The sequence below is a fragment of the Ceratotherium simum genome, chromosome 38 (assembly GCF_057802395.1).
Source record: "Ceratotherium simum simum isolate JZ-2026a chromosome 38, ASM5780239v1, whole genome shotgun sequence".
In the NCBI taxonomy this organism is placed as follows: Eukaryota; Metazoa; Chordata; class Mammalia; order Perissodactyla; family Rhinocerotidae; genus Ceratotherium; species Ceratotherium simum.
The window spans coordinates 2043672-2057116 of record NC_141937.1 but is presented as its reverse complement, the minus strand read 5'-3'; the positions used below and the strand labels follow the sequence as shown (position 1 = coordinate 2057116).

At 62.4% G+C, this 13445-nt stretch overlaps 1 protein-coding gene across 2 annotated transcripts in view; it reads right to left on the bottom strand.

Annotated features, from left to right (window-relative positions):
• Positions 1–1530: 1530 nt before the first annotated feature.
• FRMD1 (FERM domain containing 1) overlaps positions 1531–13445 on the bottom strand; it is a 39213-nt gene continuing 27298 nt past the window's right edge. The window contains exons 5-13 of one of the 2 annotated variants that reach the window (XM_087425008.1): positions 13084–13160; positions 11609–11795; positions 11316–11471; positions 10168–10233; positions 9963–10031; positions 9181–9355; positions 8315–8668; positions 6979–7058; positions 1531–5645 (exon numbers count right to left, since the gene is read on the bottom strand). In XM_087425008.1, coding sequence (XP_087281134.1) covers positions 5457–5645; positions 6979–7058; positions 8315–8668; positions 9181–9355; positions 9963–10031; positions 10168–10233; positions 11316–11471; positions 11609–11795; positions 13084–13160 — 1353 coding nt within the window. In that variant the 3' untranslated portion in view covers positions 1531–5456. The remainder of the gene's footprint in view (positions 5646–6978; positions 7059–8314; positions 8669–9180; positions 9356–9962; positions 10032–10167; positions 10234–11315; positions 11472–11608; positions 11796–13083; positions 13161–13445) is intronic. The other variant, XM_087425009.1, reaches the window with a different exon arrangement.

The window sequence follows — 13445 nt, the reverse complement described above, 5'->3', positions numbered from 1 at the left end:
GGCCCAGGGCTGAGCCGCGGGAGCTGCAGACTGGGAGGTGGTCCTGCGGGTCCCGCCTCGGCGTCGCCAGCCTTGTTTCTCTTCAATCCCCACATGCCTCTGGCACCGGGGGATGTGGTCCCAACATGATGTGACCTCTGGCCCAGGACAGGGTGAGCTGGCAGCCGCAGGGGTCCTCCTGGAAGCGGCTGCTGTCCCCATCTGGCTGGCGGTAACCTGACTGTGACCCTGTGGACCTCTCTCACCAAACCCGCCTACATGCGTCTCCAAGGCTGCTTCCCCTTGGCTGTATCCCAACATGCCCGCAGGCTCCTGGCTCCACCCGTGACCACAGGAGGGTGATGGAACGAACGCTGGTGGAGAGACAGCAGGCCTTAACCATTTACGGTTAAAAAGTCTTAGTTTTGCAAATTTTACAAAACTATGTAACAGTGTGAACACACTGATGGGGCCCAAAGCTTAATCTTCACTGGCCCTGCGGTCAGTTTGCCCCTGCCTGGTGGAACAGAGAGGCCAGCCTCCTCAGAGTCCCTGGCCCTTGTGGGCACCCCCTGGCTGCTCGGCTTGGGAGTGGTCTCCACTGTAAGAGCCCGAGGGTGAGGCATGCCCCAGGGTCTCCTGGGTGCAGCTGGAGGACGGCCTCCCCATCCTCAGTCAACCCGCTCTCTCCTCTGCCCAGTCCAAAAGCCTACACAGCAGTTTTTGGGTGCCCCGGCCATGGAGCAAGCGGGATTTTCTGGAAAAAGGGCGTCCAGTACCCTGGATTCTGTCTCCCAAGTGGGTGGTTGAGCTGGGTGATCCGGGGCCCACAGGGCATAGGAGAGGAGGTCACAGAATGAAGGTGGCTGGTTGGACATGCACTCTGGACTCCTGGGCCCGTGACTTCAGCGTGCTGGGGGTCTCCCGAAGGCAACGGGCCCCCCTGCACCAGGGCTGCCCTGGTAGCCCCCCAAACAAAACTGCCACCGGGTTCAATGTTATGTCCCACATCCCAGCAGGGCAGCAGCCGGTGCTTCTCCAGCTCACACCCCAGAGTGGACGGGGTGGGGACTGTCAAAGATGAGGTTCCCAGGTCCCAGCAAGACCTGCTGGTCAGCCCAGGAGTCGGCTCTGAACGAGCCCTGGGGGGTTCTCATGAACATAGACCTGCTGGTTTGACCTCGGGGCTCCACCAAACCTGGCAGGGCCAGGCTGGGGAGGCTTGTGGTCATTTCCAGCCCGCACTTTCCTGAGCCAGCTGCCCATTCCTCTGGGCCCAGGGGGAACCTGACTGACAAGTGTGGAGGGAGACACACCCACCCCCCGGGGGTCCACACCCCCCCCCCTGCTGAGTGGTCCCCCCATGCCTCAGGGTGCAGGTGAGTCCGTCCACTCAGTAGTCCCCGCCGGCCCTGACCTGCCTTCTCACGCACCATCGTTCCCTGTTACTCAAGACCCAATTTCCTGGAAAATGACTTTCGCCTAAAAGACCATTGGTCTTAATCTACACAAAAGGAAAAGGTGGTTTTTCCGACTTTCCAAAGAAGCCTCCTTCCTCTCCTGGGAGGCGTGGCTGTCACTTCCCGGGGTGGGGGTGGGGGGCGACAGGGAGGGGGTGGAACCAGGAGGGAGGCATGGGGGCAGGGGGGCAGAGGTCAGAGGTCACGGCCAGCCCCTCTCAGCCTTTAATTGTCCTCCCCACTTAACCCAACAAGCAGATTACCTGGCTGCTAAGGGACATTTGGCATATTTTCCACGTGTCCACAAGGCCCGGAGGAAGGACAGAAACAGGAACTCCCAGGAGGGTTCCCAGGGTTTCTCAGGGTCAGCCAGCGGTCCCTGCTGCCTCACGTCTGCCAAGGACACAGGCGCTGGTCCCGGCCTCCCTCAGCCCTCGGTGCTGGCCACCGCTGAGTTAGGAATGGGGGTCAGAGGTGACAGGAGAGGGCAGCCTGGACGTGAGGCTCCTACCTCCACTGAGAGAGGCTGGTCAGAAACCCCACATGTGCAGTCCCACAGCCAGGCCCCCTCAAGTCCAGGCCTGTCCTCGGCACGCCCAGGTCCATTCCTGCACGCCCAGGCCTGTCTCCAGAAATGTCCCCGGAAATGTCCAATCCCACGGCCATGTCCCTGCACGTCCAGGCCCCTCCTGGCATGTCCAGGCCCCAGGGCAGTCACCACTCCAGGAGCCACGGTGTGCCGCCAGCGCCCTCTTGTGCCAGCAGAGCACAGGTGCAGCCAGGCTCCAAGCAGACACCCAGTGAAGGCCTCCCTCCACCGCTCCGTGTCAACTCGCCACATCTACCCACGTTCTGCGTGCCTGTGTGCTCGCCTGTGCCTGTGGGTGTGTGTGTGCGTGGGTCCTGGCCCCACCAGCTCATGCCTGCCCCACCCTGATGCTCAGCTCCCCTGACTGCTGCCTTCTCTGTGCAACAGCAAATGGGTCCGTCGGGCTGGGCTCTCGTGCCCCAAGTTTCTTTAGCAGAAAGAGAGCCACAGAGCTTAGATCAGGGAAGACCCAGCCCTCTGTCTACTGTGGGGACCCGTCTTAGCACGACTTCAGAAACGCACAGGACGGCAGGACTCAGGCCCCAACAGGTCTGGATGCTCTTCCTCCATCCTCAGGGCCTGACCACACGCTCGGCTGCCCCTCCTTCACCTTCTTGCTCTTGTGGCCCCCAGGCTCGGTGACCTCGGTGGCCCTTTGCCTGGGGCGGCCCAGCTGGGCATGTGGGTACCTCCGGCACAGGGCACTGACGGGCAGCCCAGGAAACCCGCGACACCACCGCTGACTCTGGTCCTCACCGTGCACCACGTCAGGGGCGCTGTCCCCGCCTGGCATCTGCCCAGGGCTGGTGCATGACCTGCCTCGGCGACGTCTGTTTAACGAGGAGAGGGCTGCGCAGATGAGGCCACCTCGACCCCTGGCCACCTCTGCCTGGCCTGTCCCCCAGGACAGAGCTGCCCTTCAGCAACTCCAGACCACAGATGGAGGTGGGTTTTTTTGCCACGCTTCTTTAAGAAACGAGTTAGATAAATATTTGCTCCACGGAGTGTGGGCTAGTAGCCCCTCCATGTCTCTCTGTCCATGCAGTGGTAGGACACGGTGGTTGTTCACAGAGTGAAGCCCTCAGTGGGCAGCGAATGTTCCTCAGGCCCAGCCCCCTGGCCCGCCCAGCGCAGGCTGGCTCAGGTACCAACACGGCGTGTTTGGGTTCTTTATTACGGGTGCCGGTATGTACACACAAGGCTTCCTTTCACAGCAAGGACCGAGAGTCCAGCCTGGGCGACATCCACCTTGTTACGCACCCCTGCCCCCTCCCCAGCTCAAGCTTGGCCCTCCATCTCCAGAATGAGTGTGAGATGGACACGGCCCCGCGGGGGCTTCACAGCACGAGCAGAACAGTGAGGACGATGACGTCCCAGGCACAGGGCTGTGCAGGGACATTGAGTGCTTGGAGCTGACAGCAAACTACAGGTCAGTCCGTGTAGATGAGGATGACAGCAGGTATGTGTGTGTGCGGATCCCCTGCGAGGGGAGACGGCCGAGGGGTCCACAGGTGAATTAGGTCACACCACACCCTGGTGCCCGTCACGAGCCTCAGGCTGGGAGGGCGCTGTCACCCGTCGAGTGCCACCTGCTCCACAGTGGCCCTCCCTGGAGCCTGTGGAAGGAACACAGGCCCACCTGGGGTCAGGAGGCGGGCAAGGTGCAGCACAAGCCCCGCCTTCCACCTGGGGACACAGACGCCAGTCTGCTAGCGCCGGCTCCCTCCACCCGCTGACTTCAGCACCAGCAGCTGCCCTTGCTTCCAGGAAGGCCACCTGCAGACAGGGCCCTGGGGGCGGGGAGGGGAGCTGCCTCAGCCCTGGGGAAGGTGCCCTGACTGAAAGGAAAGCACAGCCATTAACGACGGCCAACCCTCCAGGCCTGCCGACACTGCCGCGTGTGTCCGAGCCCAAATAGGACCCTGGGGCTGGGCCACGTGTGTGCTGTCACGCATGCACAGCCTGCTCTTACCGCACCCACGGTCAGGCCTTGACTGAAGGTCAACAGGCCCTCAAAGCACAATTTTCCAGGAATCGCTCTCGGCATAAACTATAAAGCTCCACCCCGCTGTGAAGGCAGCTGTGGAGCCGCCAACCAGAGACATGGTGGAAGTGAGGAAGAACGTCTCCCACCCAGACTCCTCGGGGAGGGAGGGGCGGGGTCAGGGCCCCTCTAGCCCCATCTGTGCCCCCACCTCCTATCCAATCTTCTGACACCAGGTGGGGGTGCAGTGGCAATGACCCCTAAAGGGTGACCAGCGCTGACCCGGGCTGGGAGCCCTGCACGCCCCTGCTGCCGGCAGGTCACAGCTCTTTGGACTGGATGGATATTTAGGGGAGGAGGTGGGAAAAGGACACGGCGTTATCTCCTCGTTTCAAAGCCTGACTCGTGATGGAAAGAAGGAAGACACTGAGGCTCTGTGCAGGTCTCCATCCTGTCTTGGGGCGCCTTCTTCGGCAGAGAATGAGGTGTATCCAGGATACAGATGGCTGCTTCGCTTGTTAGCCCAGCCACCTTTCTGGCTTCCTGCTGCGGGACTTTATGAGCTCCACAGGGACCAGGTGTCCATGTGGCTGTGCGGTTCAGGGCCTGGTGCCTCCTGTGATGTTGGCACTCTGTGGATGGTGGACACCGCCACGTCTGAAGTGGCAGAGCTGGGCCCACACCTCACAGAGGGGCCTCTGTCCATGGGCCCAGGACTGTGAGCAGCAGGGATCGCAGAGAGGGTGGTCCAGTGGGAGCCCGTGGCCAGCGTAGTGACAGTGACTATGACCTTGAGCTCAAGGACTCCCAAAAGGCTTTCACACTTGGTCTGACCATCCAGCAGGGAGTCAGCGACAGAGGGAAGCCCCAGGGGTCTCACCAACAGCTGGGGGCAGCTAGGACACCTTCCCTCCCAGATTAGAATGGGTGAAGGACTGCCCCAGGGGCCAGCACTGCCCACCCCCTACTCCTCTGGAGACCGGCCGACCGTGGCTTCGCCTCCCAGAGACCTGGATAGAAGGAGCATGGACCTGCCATGGTCGGCACAAGAAGTGGGACCTACTGGTCACCTCCAGTCCTGAAGTCAGAGCGGGCTCCACACCTCTGACAGGAGGCGATGCAGGAGAAGTGGGCCGGGAGTTGAGAGGGCGGTGCCTGAAGCGTCGGTCACCAGGCGGTGGGTGGCGGAGCCTCCAGGGCAGAAAGGACGAGGGCCAGAGGCTCTCCTGAAGTAGGAGGCTGGTGAGGCGCGGATGGAGCCGCACCGCGTTGACGGATGGACAAGGCCGTTCTGCGTGGATGGAGTCGTGCAGTGTAGACGAGCTGTGCCATGTGGACGGAGCCCCGCGTGGGCGGGACTCTGCAGTGTGGACCGAGCCCCTAGTGGGCGGAGCCGTGCACTGTAGATGCAGCCCCTCGTGGGTGGAGCCGCGCGGCGAGGCGCCTACACCACGAACTCCTGCGGGAGCTGGTCGTGCCCGAGCAGGTGCAGGGAGAGGCAGTTCGTGGACGTCCATCCGCGCGGCGTCGCGGGCCCCAAGGGGCGGCTGCGCGGGGCGGGCGTGGGGCGCTGGTCGCCGAGCGGGCGCGCGTCGTCCACACTGCGGCGGGGCCGGTCCTCCGCCTTAGGGACCTGCGGGAGAGACCTGTCTGCAGCCGCCTTCCTCCCCTCTCCGGCCAGTCTAGGCCGGCCCCTCGGATCCCGTCCCGCAGCGCCCTTGACCTGACCTCCCGCCCGCGCGCAGGCCTGGGGCCCTGGCACGTGCTGTTCCGGCTGGGGATGCCTATAGGCTTCCTCGCGGTCCTCTAGGCCGCCCCCCGAGTCGCCTCTCCCAGAAGATCCCTGACCCCTGTCCTTACTCAACCGCCTCGTTCCAGCCATAACACGGCTGAGCCGACCCTCTACTCTGTCTTTCTCTCCAGCCCTCCCCCTCCTGTCCCCTCTCGGAGGCCACTTCCATGGCAGGGAGGGTGCTCTTGTGTCTGCGGGCCACCTGACCCATTCGGGGAGGCACCCCCACGGCAGAGCCCACCCCCTGTTCCGAGGAGACTGGGGCCACATGTCCCTAGGTCGTTGTTTTATTTTGAACTCATCCGGATTATTACTACTTGATAGATTTCAGGAATAAGATCTGGAAGTATCGTTGGAGTCAGGAACAGCCCCCATCCCACCATTTCCTGTGTGAGGAAACTTGTCCAGAGCCCCAGCTTGGAGGGGCCGTTGATCATCCAGGTTAGGGTCCAGCTGAGCGCCCACTACACAGAAGTGAACTAACTGGGCTTCTGTGCCACAGGGCCTGAGATCTGAGACCACCCACAACCCGCAGGGAGCTCAGCCCCTGCCGCAGAGCAGGCAGCAAGGGTCACGGGGGCTGCCCCTCACCCCCCCACAGAGGCTCTGGGGCCAGAGCGCCAGCCGCTGGGGGCTGACCCTGCCCAGGCTCCTACCGGCTCCCCTCTCCCTCCCCGCGTCTACTTCCGTCCCTCTCTGTGAGTCAAATCAGATCCTAATATTCTCTCTCTTGCCAGGGGCTCCACCCCCAGGTCAGCTCCAAGCCAGGCCGGGAACCCCCAGTCCACCCCGTCCTCTCCCTGGCACCCCAGAACCACTGGCTATGGCCCCTCCTTCTGCACCTGGAGTAGTCCCCAGAGCCCCACACACGTGCCCACCACCCTGGATGGTGGATGGTGGAGGGGGACATGGCCACGCAGTGAGTGGGCAGCCAGGAAGGAGCCCCACACACAAGCCGGCTCACTCAGGTGCTGAGGCGAGGAGAACCAGCCCCCGAGCTGCCTTGTTCTTTGAAAGCCCCGTTCCCCTACTGCCCGTTCCAGGGGTTGATGCCCAGGGACCCTCGGGTGGCCTAGGTAGGCTGTGGGTCCCTGATGGGGCTGGCCGGGAGAACAGGGAGTAGGAGCCGGGCCTGGGGCTGCCTGGCCCACAGCGGGGTGGGTGGGGGTCGTACCTGGTGCAGGGCCTCGGTGCTCCGGCCCCTCATCCTGAGCAGGGTTACCTGCACCACCGACAGGGGCTCCTGGCAAGAGGCTGCGAGGAGGCAAGTGGGCATAAGCAGGGTGGAGGACAACCTCCTGCACCTCTCTGATGGCAGCCCACCCCTCACTGTGCTTCTCCCCTGGGGACCCTCACTCTGAGATGGGGCCCGGAACCTCTGTGGCCCCTGCCTCCCCTCCTCCCAGGGCTGTCAGAGCCGCAGAGAGGTGGGCCTCCCACCCGAGGGCGGTGGTGGGCAGAAGGACATCTGTGATCACAGACGTGATCAGCATGTTCCCCACGCAAGGGGTCTGAGTCCCCTTTGACCGTGGTTTCCATGGGGCACACTGTGGGTCACCAGGTTCCTCCTCGCTCAGGTGGTCCCCGCCCATGGAAGTGAGAGCTTGGCCCAGCCGCATCCTTGCAGGGACCCCTGCCCGTGGGCTCACACTGCCCTGTCCTTCCGCACATGGCTGCTTTGGTTGACCAGATGCCCTGATGCCTAATCAAAACGGGCTTGGACTGGGCAAATATGGTATTGCGATTATTGTTCACACTGGAGTGCAGACCACACGCTTGGACAGAAGCTCAGAGTGAGGCCAATCCATCCTTTACCTGTGACCAGACACTCAGAATGTGAAAGTGGATGCAGCAGGTGAGTGACCAAAACCATCTGATCCTGGGTGGCCCCAGTGGCTGAGTGATGCTGAGTGACACTGGGTGACCTGAATGGCCTGGGTGGCCCTGGGTGGCTGGGCCTTGAGGTCACCATGTTCACTCATCACGTCCACTGTCAAGGTGGGTGCTGCAGACGCTCAGGGAGCAGCAGAGCCGAGGTAACCCTCCTGGGGTGGCAACGGAGCTACTTCAGGGCCCTACACGCCTGGACCGAGTGTGGAAGCGTCCCTGAGGACAAGGAGCTCACGCTAACGGTCCCAGGACTCCTAGGAGTGGCTGACTGATGACTGCTCTCTCGTCGTGTGACTTCTACTGAATCCGACTGTAACACGAGAAACCCGGCTGAGGCACTTTCTGATGGCTGGACCATAAATGGGACGTGTCCAGGGGCCTCCTGTGACCAGCTGCAGAGAAGGCTGGAGGACGTCCACCTCACCACACCTTCAGGGAGGACCCCGTCCTGCCATCTCTGACCCCAGGCCTCAAGGCTGCCCGTGGTGGTGGGGACCCCCGTGTCACAAGGTCCCCAGGAGTCACAGTCACATGCACCTGTCCTCTCTCAGGGGAGGCCCCTGTTACCTCTGCGCCCACAGTGATGGCTGAGCCGGGGACTGGCCGGGCCGCACACTCACCGTCCCCCTGGTCCCGGGTGTCGCCCTTGGGCCCGCCACCGTCCGTGCCGCTGCTGCTGTGGCTGGCGCTGGAGCTGCAGGACAGCACCTCCCCGCCCAACGCCTCGACCACCAGGGGCTCGTCCACCGACATCTCCCGGGGCTCCACAGGCCGCGATTCGGCCTCCATGCCCGACGTGTGGGAGCTGCCGTGGCTGTTGGCCCAGAGGAGCGAGAGGCGGTGGGGGGGACGCTGCCTACTGTTCCCGCTGTCCCCGCTGCCAAGGGATCCAGGGGGGCCCCCGCCAGCTGGGTCCAGCTCCGTCTCCATCTCCAGCGAGTCACTGATGTAGGACTCCCGGTAGCACTTCTTCTCTGCGCAGGGAGAGGAGGGGCCGCAGACGTGAGCGGGCGTTGGAGACAGACAGAGGTGCCGCCGTGTTCCTGGAGCCCCAAGTGGCCAACGGTGGCCCTGGGGTCCTACCGACTGCCCATGCCCTGAGCGGGCACTGAGGCCCAGGAGATGCAGCGTGAGGGGAGGGAAGCATCGCCCAGAGATCAGGGCCCGAAGTGTCCACGGTTACAGCCCAGGCCACCAAGGTGGAACCTGTCACCCGCAGCTGGCATACTCCTAAGATGTGCCCTTGTCATAATTCTCCCCAGGCTCTCACGTCATTCTCAATTTGAGGGCCCCTAAGTGGCCCCCACATACCAGCAGACATGCACACATGCACACAGTCACACACGCCCTCACACGTGCACACACACACACACACACTTGTGCATGCACAGCGGGACTTCCAGGAACCGCGGGGGGTTACTGCAGCCCTTGCATCGCCCACCCCTGGGCCCGCCTGTCGGCACCTGTCGACTTGGACAGTGCCCACCTTCGGCCTCCTCCAGCTGCCGCAGCCGTCGCAGAACAGGCTGCAGGGTGAGGTGCAGCTGATGGCTGGTGCTGAGCAGCTGAAGCAGGTGGCGGGAGCGCGAGGCGCAGCCCGTGTAGTACACAAGCTTCCGGGCCGAGGGCAGGCCGTCCAGCCGGATCTCGAACTTCTTCCCCTGAATGAAGAAAAGACAAGATGTAATTTTACAAGCAAGCCCTAGGACGACAGGAGAGAGTGTCTTAAACATCAGCCATAACCCAAACTGGGAAGCTGCCTTTGTTTCTGTTTTGCAGGTAGGTTTTTAGGGTTCCTGTAAGGCGGGGTGCACACCATTCTGCACTCAGTTATGAGAGGGCTGGGCACCTCCCCTCGGCCGACAGCTGTGTGGGGGTGCACGTGATCCAGGACGGGACGCCAGGCCTCAGTTCCACCATCCAGAGAAAGGGCCGGCAGTGAGCCTGCATCCAGGGCCCTCACTGCCCCTCCCTCCACCCCGAGTGCCAAGCCTGGCCCAGGGTGACCACGTGGGGCCGGGACTACAGGAACGGGGCGTCTGGAAGCCGAGGCCAGAGCAGTGCATTTCTGGGACTGCTCCTCATTTCCTGTTATCTTCTTCACACGGGAGCCAGAAAGTGGGTGCAAAGTGCCAGGCCTGGGTCACCCACTGCCAGGGTCTTGGCTGTGCCTGCACCTCACGGAGGACAGAGGGCCCAGTAAAATCCCCGAAGGACAAGCGTCCACCGGGCTGCCCCGCTACCACCTCAGCCCCATCAGACACGCACCAGGAAGGCCAGCTTCCCTACGTGGGACCAGGGGAAGTCGCAGAGCAGCTGCGGAGTGTGGTTCACCTCCTGCAGAACAGCAGGGCCGGCCGTGTCCAGAGGGTCAGCCAGACGAAGGCAGCCAGGCCAGCCCTGGAGCGGGAGCGGGCGGGGAGGGAAAGAGGGAGGGAGGAGGGCGAGGGGCTCCCGGGGCCCCGTCTGTCACCTGATAGACGTGCATTCCTTTCAGGGTCAGCCCCAGCACAATCGTAGGCCATTCTTCCTTCTTATCCTAGAAGGACACGACAGAGGGGAGAAGAGCCCTGTGCTGGGGGTGGGTGGGCCTCCTCACTGAGGGCAGGGTGTCGTCAGGCCAGGGGCGCCCGAGGTCCCCTGTGCCCCCGGCTGAGGCCCAGCTCCCCCGGCCCCTCCCATTTCCCCTCCAGATCCGGAGGCCTGTTACCTCCCCCCTGCTTGCCTCCTGCTCACACTTTCCCTCTGCCAGACCCCTGAGCGTCTCAGACCCCGACAAGCCATCATCCCAGCTCCCTCATGTGTCGGGCCTTCCCCAGAACCAAAGCCACGTCCTATGTGGACACTGGCAGGAAGACACCGGGGCCAACCCTCACAGACAGCCTCGCCTGTCCCAACACTAGCGGGGACAGCACTGGCCACAGGAATGCCGGGCGGGGTTGGTTCCAGGACACTCCCTACAAATTTAATTTAACCCGTCCACACTGTAGAACCACAGCAAACCACCACATAGACGCCACTTCCACACACTACATCAGCCATGTGTCAAGACAGCTGTTCCTCCTGTCCTGGCATCACAATGGTCACAGGTCAGGCATGGGGGCACCGTCCCTCCTGTCCTGGGGTCACATCTGGTCACAAGTCAGCCGTGGGGGCACCATCCCTACTGTCCTGGTGTCAGGGTGCTGGTCATCAGTCAGCCGTGGGGGCACTGTCCCTCCTGTCCTGGGGTCAGGGTCCTAGTCACAGGTCAGCCGTGGGGGCACCATCCCTCCTGTCCTGGGGTCAGGGTCTGGTCACAGGTCAGCTGTGGGGGCACCCTCCCTCCTGTCCTGGGGTCAGGTTCCTGGTCACAGGTTGGCCGTTGGGGCACCATCCTTCCTGTCCTGGGGGTCAGGGTCCTGGTCACAGGTCAGCCGTGGGGGCACTGTCTCTCCTGCCCTGGGGTCAGCATCTGGTCATAGGTCAACCATGGAGCTCTGTCCTGTCCAGGGTCAGCATCTGGTCACAGGTCAACCACGGGGTACTGTCCTGTCCAGGGGTCCGTGTCCTGGCCCGTGGGCTCCACTCATCTGGGGTGCGCCTGGACTCCCATCTCCCCCAGCGGCTGCCTGGTCTGACCTTGTATAGCCTGAAGAAGTGGACGGGCACGTCCTCGAGCCGGCAGGCCTCCCTGATGAAGCGCAGCACGGCCTCCTTGGGGCTCAGGCCCCGCTGCTCGCGGTGCATGGCGGGCGCGTGCCTGAGGATGTAGGCGCTGCCCCTCCTGCTGATGATCTGGGGAAGGAGCCACAGGCACGTCAGGCCTGCCTGCCCTTCCTCCTGCCCCTGCTCCCCGTGGCCTGCGCCCCACGGCCGGGCCGGAGAGGAGGCTCTCTCTGGGCAGGGGAGCCGCGGAGCCAGGGCGGCCTTACCCACTGCGGGAAGTAGGCGTGTGGCTCGAAGTACCTCCCGATGTGGGCCGGCTCCCGGTGGTTGCCCAGGTCGGCCTGCAGCCCGTAGGCGGCCAGCAGGAAGTAGGCCTCCTCCCGGTGGGCACACTGGGACCTCAGCACCCGCTCCTTCAGGTGGCAGTAGTACAGGTGCCTGGCCCTCTTGTCCCTGCAGGACGCAGGAGGTCTTGGTGAGGTCCCGCCACAGCCTGCGGCCCTCCTGCTGCCCCGCTCCCAGGCCCTCCCTGGGCTCCAGGTAGTCATGTCCTTGTCTTGTCACACCACGGGCCACACAGCCCTCCAGGGAAGCGCCCACGAGCAGGGCTATCTGAACCCGCTGGTACCAGGGCAGACCCAGTATACAGACGCTCATTCCCAACAGGCGAGCCCTTTCCTCTGTTCATTTCCCGACAGCCACAGGGAGCCGGGAGACTCAGCCCTGGGAAGGGCAAGTTCAAGGTCTTCTAACACTGCTGACCACAGTTGGCCCCAGGGCACAGAGTAGCTACCCTCCATCACCCCACACCTCCAGTTCTCCCTCCATGACTTCTCCCGAACCTTCCTCACAGCCACACACACCCTCACTCTCCAGAACCTGCCACACAACCACACACTCTCACATTCTAGAACCTTCCACACACCACACACCCTCACTTGCCAGAACCTTCGACACACCACACACCCTCACTTTCCAGAACCTTCCACACACCACACACCCTCACTTTCCAGAACCTTCCACACAACCACACACCCTCACTCTCCAGAATTTTCCACACAACCACACACCCTCATACTCCAGAACCTTCCACACAACCACACACCCTTATGCTCCAGAACTTTCCACACAACCATACACACCCTCACACTCCAGAACCTTCCACACAACCACACACCCCTTCCTCCCCGTCTCTTAACCTGAGAAGGCTTGTGGAGGCTGCCGGCCCACCTGTACCTACTCAGGGAATTCCTGGGGACACAGGGCCTCCTCACCTGCCCCTGGTCTGGGAGTAACTCAGGTCCCTGGAAAGTTCCAGGAAGCTCTGAGTGACCCTACAAGTTCTAGGGTGGATCTCTTGAGAAAGCAGCTCCCGTAACTCAGAAGGAAGCCCACCAGGTGTGCTTGCTGGAAACCTTTCCCACCCAGGCCCAGACACCAGCAGCTGTGCAGCTGAGAGCAGGAACACGCCACGTGGAAGGAGAGCTCCAGTGTAAAATGGAAATCTTCAAACCCTCCCAACACCCCTCACGTGAAAGTACCCACCCCAGAGAATGAAGACGCCTGCGCGTGAAGAAGCCTTATCTTTGTGACACAGCCTTCACATATTTCGGTTGAGCAGATTTACTGTGCCCCCCAGCCCCAAGGCAACAGCAGAGTCACGTTCTTCATATGACTTACAGTTCCCCTTGGCGGAGTTCCACCATTCAGAGAATGCCCTTTAAAATCAGTCAGCGATTACCTTATGAGCCTTCCATTTTCCACGTAGTATTGCACTCTGAGGAAGGCCACGAAGGGGGCACCGGATCTCCCATTTCCCTGTGGGGTGGAAGCGTAGAGAGAAGCAAGGCCATATAAGCCGCCCTCAGCGGACAGTGGACAGTTGGATGGTGTTCTCAACAAGGTAGACGCCTGACATCATTCATACCAGCTCTCAACTCACACTCGGGTCTTAGCAGCTGGGGCGGTGCATGATTCTATCTGAGTTTGTTAATAGGAAAAACCAAGTGGAAAGTTGTCTGTAGCATTCAAGAGCATTCACCTACACCACCGTTGGGCTGGCTGTGCACCATGGCCGACCCCACGAGAGGCAGCCCCAGGACT